At 39.9% G+C, this 15,766-nt stretch overlaps 1 protein-coding gene across 1 annotated transcript in view; it reads left to right on the top strand.

Annotated features, from left to right (window-relative positions):
• Window positions 1-15,766, top strand: part of rilp (Rab interacting lysosomal protein) — a 144,973-nt gene that overhangs the window by 36,176 nt on the left and 93,031 nt on the right. Inside the window, exon 2 of the mRNA XM_084328394.1 lies at window positions 8,645-8,768. Within this exon, the coding sequence (XP_084184520.1) occupies window positions 8,645-8,768 (124 nt within the window). The remainder of the gene's footprint in view (window positions 1-8,644; window positions 8,769-15,766) is intronic.

Genomic DNA, 15,766 nt, shown 5'->3' on the forward strand with positions numbered 1-15,766 from the left:
TATAATTTATTTATCTACATATACCCAAATCAATGATGCAGACTGATGAAAAAAATAACATGTTCTCTCCATATACCCAAATCAATGATGCAGACTGATGAAAATATAAATGTTCTCTCCATATAACCAAATCAGTCAACATTTCAACATGGAGAATCACAACAATACATGTCCCAGTTTTCATGCTACTATGTGCATAACACTGTAAGCTCAGCAAATATCAGACAAACATAAAATACTGTATCCAGTACAGGTTAAAATTACAGTAAAACAAAAGAAAATTTGAATTTTTTTTAACAGAAAATAGCTGTTATCTGGCAAGATAATTTTTTGTTGTGATTCTCCATTTTGACTGATTTGGGAAAATGGGAGAAAATTTATATTTTCATCAGTCTGCATCATTGGTTGTCTTGTGTAGTGTTTGGTGAATGTATATATTTTCACGTTCTCTGTGTACAGTACTTCACTCTCCTTTTATAGTGCTTAAACCTGATTGGTGTATCTACAATTAAGCAATGGTGTGTTTGTGCATCTGATGGCTGTGTTTAACCAATTGGCTCATATGTGTGGTAATTTGACATTATGTGTCTAATGTAATGCAAGTGTGTTTAGTGTTTTGCAAATCACTGTGTGTATTGTTTTGCAAAAAGTGTGAGGCTGACATTGTAGGGGTGCAAATCTGGGCCTATATTTTGCTCCTTGAGTGTAAGGTTTTGATAATTGTGTAATACTTTTGATTTGAGTGTTTATGCAATTGAAGAAAACTGTAAAGACTAGAGATGAACTGTTTATTTCTTTTGTACATAGGCTGTGCATATGTTTGTTTGTTTGTTTATTTGCTTATGTGTATGATTCTTAACTGTGTTTTTATTTTGTTATTGGTGTATATGTGTGTATGTATGTACAGTATATGTATATATATTATATATATATATCTATATATATGTGTATATATGTATATTTGTACTCCTGTTGGGGCTTCTTGGACCAGATCAATGTTTTATCTGGCTAAATAAAGGTTAAATAAATAAATAAGAAACTGATGATTTGGTCCTGTTAACTTTGAATTTTCTATGGGGACTGCCCAGATCCCTCTCATGGACCTGGACCTCACTTTGAGAACCTCGAATGATTCTAGTTATTCAGTATTCATCTCTAATTACTCTAAAATTGCGTATTTCTGTGTTTAAAAAAAAAAAAAAAAAAAAGGGGGGGGGGGGGGGTGGCCCCCACTCCACCCCCCCGAGCTGAAGCCCTCAATGTTTTCTAACTCTAAAAACGCCCCTGGTTTCGTCTCTACACAAGCTAGAGTTAAAAATCCAAATGCATATGATCGGTATTATGTTCCATCATGAATGCATGAAAGGGGGGGGGTGGGGGAAGTCGTTTCTGATTATTGATTACCAATAACGGCATTCGTTATTACCACAACATAGGATGAGCATGATCAAGCTGAAATTGCTCTTACCTGTGGCCGGTTGGATTCCAAAAAGAATTTTCCAGTTATTTGATCGCCATCTGCTAGATCATATGCCCATTGGCTGATGCCATATTCCCTTTTTTTTATCCACTTTTTCTCCCATTTTCTATTTTTCTCCCATCCCAATTTCGTATCATCCAATTCAACCCTCCCCTGTCTCGAACACTGTTTCTTGCCTCCCACAAGCCGGCTGCAATGTGGACTAAGTCATACATAGCACGAGTCCCCTCCAATACTCGAGGTAACAGCAGTCGCATCTTTTCACCTGCGCGGTGCGATCTTTCAGCGTCGGGGGTCTGCGCTTTGGAGGGGCGCCGCCCCCATCGCTTCCTGATTCTACTGCGCAGGCGCACCAACCGACCTGTAGGAGTCGCTGTCCACAACGCCCGATCCCCACCCATCAGTTTCCCACCCCCTAATACTGCCAATGTGTATTAGTACGGACGACCAGCTAAACTGAAAGCAATGTGGAGTGCTGGGCTCGAACAGGCGAACCCAGCGTCTCCAGTATTCGTGGTGAGCGCCTTGCCCACTGCACCACGTAGCCGCCCTCTGATGCCATATTCCTTTACTCTTACTGCATAATGAATTCGGCGTCGCAAAAAGTATTCCAGGCGATCTGGTGAAGCCCTCGCTTCAGACTAACAAAAAAGTCCGCCCCGGAGCGTAAAATTTTTTTTACACCAAGTGTGCAACAGGTGAAACTGCATTCTCGAGACAGCGCCAATACCAGGATCTGGCCGGTACTGCACTTTCCGAGTCTCAATATGCCCTTTCCAGCCAAAATACAGCTCTGTGACATTGAATAGGATATTAAAATCGAATAAAAGAAGAAACGTGAATGGCCGGGAATGTGTTAAGCTTAGCATTGTATTGTATTTTATTCTTATTACTTTTATCATGTCTATTTTATTATTCTATTTTATTATTTGTATTTTGGCACAATCAAGGCAGCATGGCCACCTTCATTTCACTACATGTCTTGTGTATGTACTGTATAATATGACAAATAAATCTCTTGAATCTTGAAGAAGACTACCAGTTCACATAGACCAGGGGTTCCCAAAGTCGGGGTCGCGACCCCCAGGAGGGTCGCGAGCCGCCGCGGGGGGGTGTCTTATTTTTATTTTTTAATGCAGTCAGGCCACTGAACTTAGAAGCAGGCCAGGACAATGTTTCTAGTTGCAGCAGCGCAATAGTTAGATAACCTAGGTGGGGAACAACCAGGAGATCACTGCAACTCACACAAGTTGGAGAACTATCTCTCTCTCTTGCTCTCACACACACACACAAAGGGAGCCGCATGTGATTGGTGGAGGCGCGACCCTTACAAAAAACTGTTGTTGCTAATCATTGACACATGCTAGCCTGTAATAATCCCCCCAGAAAAATCTACTTTGCATTTGATATATTGCAAATATATGCCATCATACACACTGGCATTTAAAGGGTTAGAATTATAAAATTAATATGTGGTGTTATGATCAGGGCTGAAGTTGAATAAAAGTTTGTATTATTTTCAATCTGACATTACAAAAAACTGAAAATCCATCAAAATCAGTGTGGTTGCTAATCATACATACGGTATGCTAGCCTGTTTTTTAGATTGATAAACCTAGATCTCTGGACAATCCAGAGACTCCGTGCAATGTGCTAATTGCTGATGACGGCACTCATTCAGCAAAATCCTCTACTTTAATTTTGTTTTAAACCAAACCACACCAAACCAGTGTTATTGTGCTATTTTTTTTAAGTGGAGGAGCACAACTACAGTGATTACTGATTATAGAGTGTAGACAGTTCCTGATTTGGTTTATCATTTGGAAATGCTGTGTACACTACACACACATCTGTGATTGTAACTCACATTGCTACCTATAGTCCAGCTGAGTGCTTTTCAACATCTGATTGTGTGTTGCTGGAAGATTGTCATTCACCACCAAATTATTCTGGAGGAAGGTATATCCCAAACCTTATTGCCATGTTATTAGATTAGATGACCATGTCATTACCAGTGTGTGCTACAATGTAAGATAGGCATAGGTCTAAACACAGGATAAAGTAGGGCTGGGCGATATGGCCCCTAAATGATATTGCGATATGTTTTGGCCATATCACGATACACGATATATATCGCGATATTTTGACATTTCCTCTAAAGCACAAAATGCTTGATTTAACCCTTTGATGCATACAGTCACGCCAATATGCTGATTATAATAAGTCCCTGCAACATATGTTTGCATTATTAAACCATGAAAATTAAATGTTTATATCATCAACTATCCAGTTAGTATTTATACTGTAACGTTTGGCTACTTTAAATCATTGAATAGAGAGAGAGAGAGAGAGAGAGAGAGAGAGAGAGAGAGCCCCCCCCCCTCGGGTTTTGTTCTAGGTTTGCGTTTTGATCGTCTAAGCCCGGGGTTCCCAAACTTTTCAGGCCGGGACCCAGAAAATAAGGCGTCAGAGAGCCGCGGCCCAATGCACATTTTTTTTTTGCCAGGTGGCCGATTTTTTAAGCCAAATATCACTTCAATCCTATTAAGTTAGTTCAAGTTAGTTATTCATTTATATGTGCTATTTATGAGAGGGCTAACTTGTTGCAAAATAATAATGATAATAATAATAGCCTCATTAAAATACTATTGTTGCTTCGGTTGTTTTCAGCGTTTTATGTGCATAATCTGTTATTTAGTTTGAAATGTTCGTTGAAATAAGTAGATTTTCCGTTTTTGTTTATTTATTAAGTTAACACTTTGGTTGCCTTGGGTTAAATTAATGATATACCATAGATTGCCAGCGCTATTTGTCTATGGAGAAAGTCCCCTTCTTTGCAGGGCTATAACTTTTTAAATTCTATTGCTACATTGCCATTATTAGGGCCCATTCAAAGTCCTATATGTATTGTTCATTGTGTAGCAACGTTAAACTTTTTCATTCACATATTCATAGTAAAGTATGGTCTAATGTATAAGTATGTTTTCATCTCTTTCTGCAACTTTCTCCAGAACGTGATATATAGCCCCAAATGCATTATATTGATGATGAAATACAGTTTGATGGCAATCAGCGCGATATAAAAAATTCCAACTAGACGTACTTCTAGAAGTTACTACACGTCATCTGATGTTGACCGGATGGGCGAGGGGGCGTTTATAATTCCGTGGGCAGCGTTATACCAATCATCTAATGTGGGTCAAATGTTGATAAAAGCAGTTAGTATCGAAGATGGTAACGTTACACGCTGAAACTCACCCCAGTCTCCGCGCGCCGTTGGGCGATCATCGTCGAGTAGAAATTTTATCATTATGGGATATATTATTACCCGGTCCATCTCCAGCTTGTATAATGGTATATACGTCCAAATCATGTTGTTTATCGAGTTATTGGCAATCAATCGCTATGTAGTGTGACGAGCTAGAGTGCCGGAACCTATACGAGTGCCCGGAAGTAATAGGGCCGACCAGCAAAACCTCTACTGCGCTTCCTGTTAAGCGGTTGCGCCGATCGGCCACCAGATGGCGCTCCTGAACCGCCAGAGAGCTCAGTGGGTCCTGCTGGTGAATCTCAGGCCAGCGGAGGGGGAATATGAATCCGATTCCAGATTTTTGAAATATTGATATAAGGACGCTGTACAGCGTCCCCCGGCAACTTTAGCATGGCCAGCAATGACGTTGTAAAGCGTTTTTAGGCAGTCAAAGTGTTAATATAAAACCATATAGTCACATTTTAGAATACAATAGAATAGAATTTTAGAATACAACTAGAAACACTGTCCTGGCCTGCTTCTAAGTTCAGTGGCCTGACAATTATTATTATTTTATTTTTAATCATTTCGCGGCCCACCCGTGGCTGCTCGCGGCCCACCTTTGGGTCGCGACCCCGACTTTGGGAACCACTGGTCTAAGCTGCCGTAGGTGATGTCACACTCGAATGTAAACAGGAAGAGTTTAATACACGGAGATGGAAACTGGATGATATAAACAAACGAATAACCAATAAATATGAAGTTATGTTTAAACTTCTGTTGTCAAGCGTCGTCAATATAACCCACCCCCTTTCCTCACGAATGGAACTAGTGTTGTGGAGTCCGCTTTGAGCGTTTTCCAGGGTTAGCATCTAGCTTAGCCTAGTCATCATGGATAACTTGGTTAGCAGCTAACGTTAGCCCATTGCTTGCGTCAATTAAATTGCATGTCATTAAAGGTCCGCGCTGGTCTGTCTAATGAAATTACAATTGCATGTCATTTAAGGTCCGCGCTGGTCATGTGTCTATAATGAAATGAGAGGACAGCTCTGCGCTAAAGCTAAAGTCTCATCAGCCGCGACGTGACAACATATACTCGATGTTCACGATATAAAAACTTACTACATCTCATGTAGAACAAGCCGCGATACATCGAGTATACTCGATATATTTCCCAGCCCTAGGATAAAGTCTGTAAGATCAGCTGACAAAGTCCATCTGGATCACAAGAAAAAATATGTTGAAACTGGCTTCCCATGAGACAATGTTTGTAAAAGACTATCACATGGAGCTAGTCTGACATTGCTTATCCCATGTTTTAGCCTTCTTTGTTTATGCACACAGTGAGTGAACTTAAGCCACTGTACCTTTCTTACTTTTGATACTGTTTAATGGGGTACTTCACTGAAAAACAATGCAGATTCATAGTAGCATATAATCTCACATATACATACATAATGTATACATATATGAGTTTTAATATATCCTCCCATGTAGTCATCAGAGGACACTGAATCCTTGTGTTAATTACTAGAGATGTTCCGATACCATTTTTTCCTTCCCGATCCGATTCCGATACCTAAGCTTTGGGTATCGGCCGATACCGATGCGATACTGATCCGATACCATACCAGTGCATACATAAAAAAAAAATTATTATATAAATTCTAATTTTTTTTTTTTACAGCTACAGATACTGTTTTTTTTGTAATAACTAGAAACTTAAGTAATGGTATTTATTCAACAACAGGTGATTGTATAGATTAGTATTAGTACCATTAATTGACAACTATGCTCAATGAGTTCACCCACGGAACGGTTGTTGGGACATTGGTTGCACTTGCTATCCAGTCTGCTCCGGTTCAGTTAGCTAGTAGCAGAGGCTCTGGCTAGTAGTAACGTGTATGTTGTGATTTTTAATGCACAATAAATATTCAACATTCTCTTTTGACACTCCGCCTCAGACTCTTATCCTTTGGCACTAAAAGCTAGACAACATTGTCACCGGTATGGCTGTCCGCAACATGTCATTAATTGCGTGCATGTGTGCGAGAGGTCGATCAGTGACGACACTTAGGCTTGCAGGTCTGCAGCCATTATTGCTGGATTATGAATAGCCCCAACTAGCCAAGGTAACGTTACGCTAAAACTAGCTTTTCAGCTAGCTCTTCAGCTAATGCTAATAACACCAGCAAGCGAACACATCAGAGCTCCCCGTCACACCGCTCTGTCGGGACGATGGCATTTAAGAAAGTATCTGCTGTTAAAATGACAAACAGTATTGACACTTTGCTCACTAATGCTCACTCTCAGCAGGAGGATACCGCACGTGTTGTTGATAAATTACGTCATATGGGATCGGAGCATACAATTGAAGCGTACTCACCGATACCAGCATTTTAGGCTGTATCGGAGGCATTTCCGATACTGGTATCGGTATTGGAACAACTCTATTAATTACAGCTCAATGAAATTATTTAGGTGAAAACATAGAAATAATTATTGCAATATGGATTAGTGTTGTCTTGTCACAATACCAACATTTTGACTTTGATACCAATACCAGCCTAAGTATCATGATATCAAAAACCTATAGTAACGGAATATAATATATGACAGAAGAACATGGATCATTCTTTTCACATGTGTAAATCAATATCTTCCTTTTGATAAAATAGGCTCAGGAATCAGGATTGTTTAAGCCAATTAGCCGAATCCATGTCAAAATTAGTAGCCTATAGCAAACGTACACACACACACAGGAAGTTATGTGAAATATGTATTATCATCAACTATCCAGTTCATTTTTATAGTGTAATGTTTGGCTACTTAAAATCATTGAACGTACATAGACACGCAGAGAGAGAGAGAGAGAGAGAGAGAGAGAGAGAGAGAGAGAGAGAGAGAGACAGAGACAGAGACAGAGAGAGAGAGAGAGAGAGAGAGAGAGAGAGAGAGAGAGAGAGAGAGAGAGAGAGAGAGAGAGAGAGAGAGAGAGAGAGAGAGAGAGAGAGACAGAGACAGAGACAGAGAGAGAGAGAGAGAGAGAGAGAGAGAGAGAGAGAGAGAGGTTAGAGAGTATCGGGCTCAGCTTTGAGCTGTAATTGACACAATACAAGGATTCAGTGTCCTTCTGATGACATCACAGTAGGAGATATTCAAACTCATTAACTCTCAATAACTAAATGAATGTGTACAAAACAGTTTAGAGCCTTGGAATACAGGGCTTTCCCCAGGATTGTCAAACAAAATGGTGCCGAGATCCAACTAGGAGGTTGTCTGGAGGGGGGAGGCAAAAAAATTGCAATAAAGAAAGCCATTTGCTGTAATTTCCTGCATTTTAAAAACATTAAATACAGTGTATAAGGTTGCACAATAGTTTAACGTTGAACATGAAGACACACACACATACGCACGCACACACAGTGGAACAGAGAGCAATCACGTATTAGACAATGAGGAATCTGTTTCTAAGTTTTCACTGCAAAAATAAATTAAAACTTAAAATTTTTATTGTTTAGGTAAAGCCATGTGATATTATGTGCAAAATGAATCTGTTGTTTTTCGATGAAGTGCCCAGTTCAACAGTTGAGCTCATTCAGTGAACAGGTGGGTTCACCAGGGATCAATCATTTGCCTTCCCACTGGGCCTGTAGGCATTGGAAAAATAAATAGTCCTGGGAATATCTCAAATTAGTAGCATAGGTTCAGTTCTTACTTCTTAGTCTTTTCTTTGTCAGAGTGGAAGAACCTTCTTTGTCAGAGTGGAAGAACCTAATTAGGACCTATGTAAATTTTTTGATTTTAGCATTGCATTACAGCCCAGCGGTGGAATTTCATGTTCATTAGGTCCACATCGGTCTTCCCTCCTAGGCCTAACAACTCTTTGGGACTCTTTCCTCCCTCTCGAGCAGGACCTGCAGCAGAAGGAGGACCACTGGAAGAGGAGGTGTGAGGAACTGCAGACCCAGGTTCAGAGACTCCAGGGGGACAACCAGGAGCTTCAGAGCAGGCTGGAGGGCAGCCACGCCCACGAAGGTATGCTGTGTGTTCTAACTGGCACAGGTCAAACTCCAGAGGGTTAGGGTTGTGTGTATCGATAGGCTCTAGAGCAGGGGTCGGCAATTAAGTTTGGCCTTGGGGAAAACATTTTCCAAGCCATTATATGGCGGGCCAGAACCAAAAAAGAAAAACGGCTCATTTAATTAATTGATATTGTTTTTTTTTAACTCCATGACATACTACCTTATAACTAAGACATACATTTGAGGCAGAGGCAGAAAATTGATCAAAATAAACTAGCTGCATAGATGGCATAATAAACTGTAAACGATCAGATGTAGGACACATCACATTATTACTGGATTTAATATCTCCACTGGGGGCTCTATTATTTGTGCAGCCTGCTTAATTGCCCATTTTACCTGTTGCTAGCTAATGAAGAATTGAAAATTGTACTATCCAAAAATCGAAAGAGGAAAGTTGACAGTGAAAACAGAAAAAAAGAGGCATGGACAGAAAACTATGCGTTCATCTTACCTGGATTCATTAACTCATTGGACGCCATGCATTAGCCTCATCCTATAGTAGCTACCGCCAGCGCTGTAAACGGTGGGAGTCGCTCACCTTGTTTGCAGGGCTATAACTATTTAAATATTATAGCTATATATGCAATACTATGGCCCATTTGACATCGATTATCTATCGTTCAAGATGTGAAAAAGGAATATTTTTTCCATCCATACATTCTCGTTTTATACCGTGGTGAATATAAGTATAGTTTTAGAGTGGTCTAGGGTCATTCCTGGGAGGCTAGTTATAGGCTGTGATGCATATTATACTTAATCCATTGGCATTTCATCCCTATACACGCTACAATAAAAAATTCAAATGCATATGATCAGTATAATATGTTCCATCATGCATGCATGAAAGGGGGGGGGTCGTTTCTGATTAATTGATTGTCAATAACGGCATTCGTTAGTACAACAGCATACGCTGATCAGGGCGATGGCTATGAAAACAATGGACAACCAAGCTGAAATTGACGTTAAATTGCTCTAACCTGTGGCCGATGAGACTCCAAAAAGAATATTCAAATTATTTGATTGCCATCTGCTAGATCGTATGTCCATTTGGCCCACGCCATAACCCCCAACAGCATAATGAATCTGGTGTCCCGAAGGTGATTCAATGCGATCGGGTGAATATCTTGATCCACGTTACAAGAAAACTCCGCCCGGATGACTTTCAATGACGCACAGCCTCAGAGTCAGAAAGGAAGTGCGACATCGGCCGCATACCACCAGGCGGCGGTATCGGACCGTTGCGATCTCAGACACATTGCCACACTACCACAGCATACCTGGATGATTTATGAATGGAAATAGCGAATAAAAGAAATAACGATCCAATAACGAGTATACTCGTTGTTGGCGTTATTCGATTGGCGGGCTATAACGAGTATACTCGTTGTTGGCAGCCATTGAGTTAAGGCAAAGCCCACGTGTCTGATCTGCAACAAAGGTGTGTCTATTTGCAAAGAATGTAATATTAGACGGCACCACAATGCGAAGCATGCCAACTTCAAAATGTCCTTCCCACCAAAGGCAGAGGCACGAAAGCGCAAAATGTAAGCACTGATAGCTGGTTATGCACAGCAATAGGATCCTGGTGCGAGGCCTCACAGCCCAACACAAGGTGACAAGTGCCTCTTTAAAGGCGTCGCTCGCAAAGCACAACAAGCCATTCCCAGACGCAGAGGTTTTCAAGGAGACAGACTTTTTATTGTTCATGTTGAGCAAGCGCTACATTGCACCTCGCTGCCTATACCTGTTATTCACTCGCAACATGGATAAAACAAAGTATAGTAAGCATTCTTTAGGTGGTGCTAGTTTCTCTGTTTGGACATTATAGCTTAAACATATAGCCTATTTGTGGGACATTATTGTTGGCGGGCCTATTGCCGGCTCTAGAGCAGGGGTGTCAAACTGAATTACAAAGGGGGCCAAAATGAAATATACAGAGGATTTTGCGGCCAGACACATAATAATACCTAAAAAAAGTGTTTAAGAATAGCAATTGTAGGCTAAACTGGTCCTGGACTATTGGAGAACGAAGAACAATACCTCACTTAAATTGGTCCAATGGTCCACGAAAGCAGATTGATGCATTTTTATTCAATAATAGGCTATGTGTGGATAACGCTCTCTGCATTTGCTTGAAAAGTCGGGACATTTGCGCAAGGTGTGCTTGTTTTCTATCACAGGCCAGTTGTGTCTAGGTGAGAGAGCGGGCCAAAATTAATTGATAAGTAAATTCAGTCTGACTGGGGGCCGGATGATTTGGCTCGCAAGCCTTGAGTTTGTGCTCTAGAGGGTTAGGTTGTGTGTGTCAATAGGCTCTAGACGAGGGTTAGGTTGTGTGTGTTGATAGGCTCTAGAGCAGGGGTGGCCAACCAGTCAGAGACTAAGAGCCACAAAAATTACTGTGGTACCACAAAGAGCTACACCATACGTTTCTCAACTTTTCTTTCAGTCACGGCACCCTGTATAGTCAATTGGTCCTGTTGTTCAGCCTCACAATGCTATTTGATAGTAAATGTGTTTATATGCCCCACCCTCTGGCCTCTGAAGTTGCTAATGTCTTTTTAATTTGGGCCTCACACACCTCTTAAGCCCGAGATATACAGTAAAAGTGTATATTTTCAGCATTACCTTTGTTTACCAATTATTTTAACTGTTATTAGTGAAATATAAGATTATAGAAATCTCAGGGCATTGAGTCGGAAACCGGCGCATATTGACAGGAGGAAGTGGCACAGCCAAAAGTGAGTGTAGTCTTTTGAAGGAAGAGTCTCAGGGCTTTCGAATTTCGAAAAACTACCCTACCCAGCTCACACCAGCCCCTGTCAATCATCTGACTTCTGGATTTACCTTTTTATTTCTCTTATTTTTTGGGATTATCTCCCACAAACCTGAACGTTATTGCCATAAAACAGAACACAGTTAGTTTCTCTACTTTTCTGTGAACGTCTTGTAAAAAATGGTGAAAAATGATGAAAAATGGTGGAGAAATTTACATTATAAAAAAGATGGCAGAATTCAGTACTGTATCTACAAAACCTTCTGTTTAATCATCTTCCCTTTATTCATTTGCTTAGATTTTTCAGGTCTGGTCAATTTTGGTGTTATTCACAGTCAAAGATAATTTTTTTCTTTTTTTCTTTTTTTTTAAATATAATTGATATTCTCCTTTGGTTCATTACAATTTACTCAAGCCTAGTAACAGACACACTCTTTCTGACACTGATCCATATTATGTCCCTAGATTCAGATACCAAGAACATGCAAATGGACCATTAAAAAAAAAATGTAAATGTTTATTCTACGTCCTTATGGAATGAGTGACATAAAAAAAAATTGTATGGATGGAAGAGCCGCACATTGACGGGCAAAGAGCCGCATGCGGCTCGCGAGCTGCGGGTTGGCCACCCCTGCTCTAGAGGGTTAGGGTTGTGTGTATCGATAGGTGAGTTTGACATTATGTGCTCTAGATGGTTAAAGTTGTGTGTGTTGATAGGCTCCAGAGGAGCTAATGTCCCTGCCTGCATCCTATGCCCTACCGCTGACAAAGTGCCCCTATAACGTATTCATAACTTACATCCTTCACAGTTCATATCAATGGTGTTCAGCATTTGGCATGCAAAGCAGAACCAGACGAATATATCACCTGTAAGACTCTTCATATAAGACCCTTCAGTTCATACATTTGAACTCTGCAGTGCACTCACTGGAGCTCTATTTCACTCAATCAAATAAATTCAAAATGTAAATAGAGAGTGCAATTAATTTGATAATTCTAGATACATACAAATCAATTAATCAATAATAACAATATATAGTAGTAATAATAGTAGTACAGTAGCAGTAATACTTTACTTACCATCATCAATAATAATACTGGTAATAATAATAATAATAATAATTGGATATGACAACACCATAAGTCATTCAGCGTAGGGGTGGACGGTATAAACGGTATGAATTTGCTCTACGGTATGGATTTTGACTATACCGTGTAACCGGTAGGGCAGCTCTAAAATAGCAATGACGTCATGTAACCACAGCGCGACTATTTCACTCGCATTTGCCCCTAAAAATAGATAGAATTAGTCATAGATAATAGATATGTGCGAACTGGAAAAAGTTATTTAGGAGGCTTCGCGCAGTGGGCGTGCCAGCCCCTACCGCACGCATGTAAACACGGGTCTAGTAGTCTAGTGGGACGGGAATGAATGAATGAAAACTTTATTTAACAGATTGCAGAATGGGTACAATACAGTACGGCTCAATACATACAATTGTTAAGGGGATGCAGACCTGAGAAAGTCGTTTGTCTTGTTTCCATCAGGGTCCCCCATTTTCAATTCATATAGTAACGTATAGACATGGGAGGATGGCGGCGTCTCCCTGAGCTAACGTTAGCTTAGCTACCGTTACAAAATGACCCAGTCAACTATTCACTTTTAGTTTAATACATGATGAGGCATTGTCTAACCGAACGGTATCTAGTCGGCCAGCTACCGATAGCTCCTGACATCAACAAACGCTCCACAAAGTCTAGTAGAGAGACGTGTATGCTACCTGTTAGCTCACGTTAGCGCAAGTTAGTTCACCGTTCAAAACGAAATGTCCCATTGAACTAAATAATTCACTGAGGCGTTGTATTAACGTTATATATCCGGCTAGCAGTAGCTACAGATAGTTCCTGATATCAATGTCTTATAACACTGATTCGATGCGTATTCGAGCTGAGGGCTTGCTGAGCACAGTTAAGTAACGTTATGCCAATAGGGTCCAGGTGCAGCGCCGGAGAATCCTGGCCGTAGCGCTGCTCGAGGCTACTCGAGTATAGGTCCAGGTGCAGCTCCAGAGAATCCTGGCCGTAGCTGGAGGCTACTAGAGTACACACAGACAGTGGAGCTTGTTGCGTGGTGGCGATGTCTCGCAGATAATACAAGTACAAGTCTAATTATATAATATATATATTTTATAAAAAAAAAAAAAAAATTATATAAAATAATTTTTTTTTTAATCAAAAACGATGATACCGTGATATATACCGTTACCGTCTATGCTTCAAATTATACCGTGATATACATTTTAGACCATACCGTCCACCCCTAATTCAGCGTATCTCCATCCTGAACAGTTTTAAATGAAAGTGACTTGATGCCTGGTGCTCTCACTTCCCCACCACACAGAACAACTTGCCCAGAGTCAATGGGAACCATAAGAATAGTGTATCTTGTGCTGACTCACATAGTTGTGTCAGGCCCTGGTCAACAGAGGAAGACACATGCTGACATGAGAAGACATGGGATCTCCACTTGATAAGCGACCATGTGAGAATATGAATGTGGTTATGTAACACGGCACATGATGTCTGAAATACATTTCAATTTGTAGGGTTGCATTACAAAATCAAACCCATTTTAGGGGGTATTGCCTGATGATTATTCCATATTTAACAAAAGAAGAAGAAAAATAATGGAGTGATGATGATCAGAAAGTTGATTTTGCACGAAAAGCTATAGAACAGCGAGGAATTACAAATATATTTCACAATGTATTTTTGTCATGCCAGCAATGTGTTTATTAGGTGGGTGTGTTTTATTAGATTATATGTCATATGGTAGGTGTGTTTATTAGATTAGGTGTCATATGGTGGATGTGTTTATTAGATTAGATGTCATATGGTAGGTGTGTTTATTAGATTAGGTGTCATATGGTGGATGTGTTTATTAGATTAGATGTCATATGGTAGGTGTGTTTATTAGACTAGGTGTCATGTGGTAGGTGTGTTTATTAGATTAGGTGTCATATGGCAAGTGTGTATTAGATTAGGTGGCATATAGTGGATGTGTTTATCAGACTAGATGTAATATGGTAGGTGTGTTTATTAGACTAGATATAATATGGTAGGTGTGTTTATCAGACTAGATGTAATATGGTAGGTGTGTTTATCAGACTAGATGTAATATGGTAGGTGTGTTTATCAGACTAGATGTAATATGGTAGGTGTGTTTATTAGACTAGATATAATATGGTAGGTGTGTTTATTAGACTAGATGTAATATGGTAGGTGTGTTTATTAGACTAGATGTAATATGGTAGGTGTGTTTATCAGACTAGATATAATATGGTAGGTGTGTTTATTAGACTAGATGTAATATGGTAGGTGTGTTTATCAGACTAGATGTAATATGGTAGGTGTGTTTATCAGACTAGATGTAATATGGTAGGTGTGTTTATCAGACTAGATGTAATATGGTAGGTGTGTTTATTAGACTAGATTTAATATGGTAGGTGTGTATATTAGACTAGATATAATATGGTAGGTGTGTTTATTAGACTAGATATAATATGGTAGGTGTGTTTATTAGACTAGATGTAATATGGTAGGTGTGTTTATTAGACTAGATGTAATATGGTAGGTGTGTTTATTAGACTAGATGTAATATGGTAGGTGTGTTTATTAGACTAGATGTAATATGGTAGGTGTTTTTATTAGATTAGATGTCATATTCTAGGCAATGTGAACCAAACATTTGTCTCCTCCAGGTTAGACTACTGCAATACACTCCTCATCAGGATTCCTGGCAAAAACATCCAGAAACTTCTGTATGTCCAAAACAGCGTTACCAGGATCCTGATGAGGGTGCACAAATATGAGCACATCACTCTCATCCTCAAAACACTGCACTGGGTCCCTGTGGAATACATGGCCCTCATTTATCAATAATGCGTAGAAAGTGTTCTATTTTTGTTCCTACGCACGGAATTTAGAATGTCTACGCACAGAAAAATCGGGATTTATCAACCGTGCGTGCCGTGCACAGGTCATATGCACACTCCGTGTTGATAAATACCATTGTTCATACCGTCTATGCTCGTGCATGATTATCCATATGGTAATGAAACACCCCCATGGGATGTGAAATAATGGACTAAGCCGAGCGAACTATGAGAAAC

This window comes from Notolepis coatsorum, assembly GCF_963971535.1.
Source record: "Notolepis coatsorum genome assembly, chromosome: 1".
In the NCBI taxonomy this organism is placed as follows: domain Eukaryota; kingdom Metazoa; phylum Chordata; class Actinopteri; order Aulopiformes; family Paralepididae; genus Notolepis; species Notolepis coatsorum.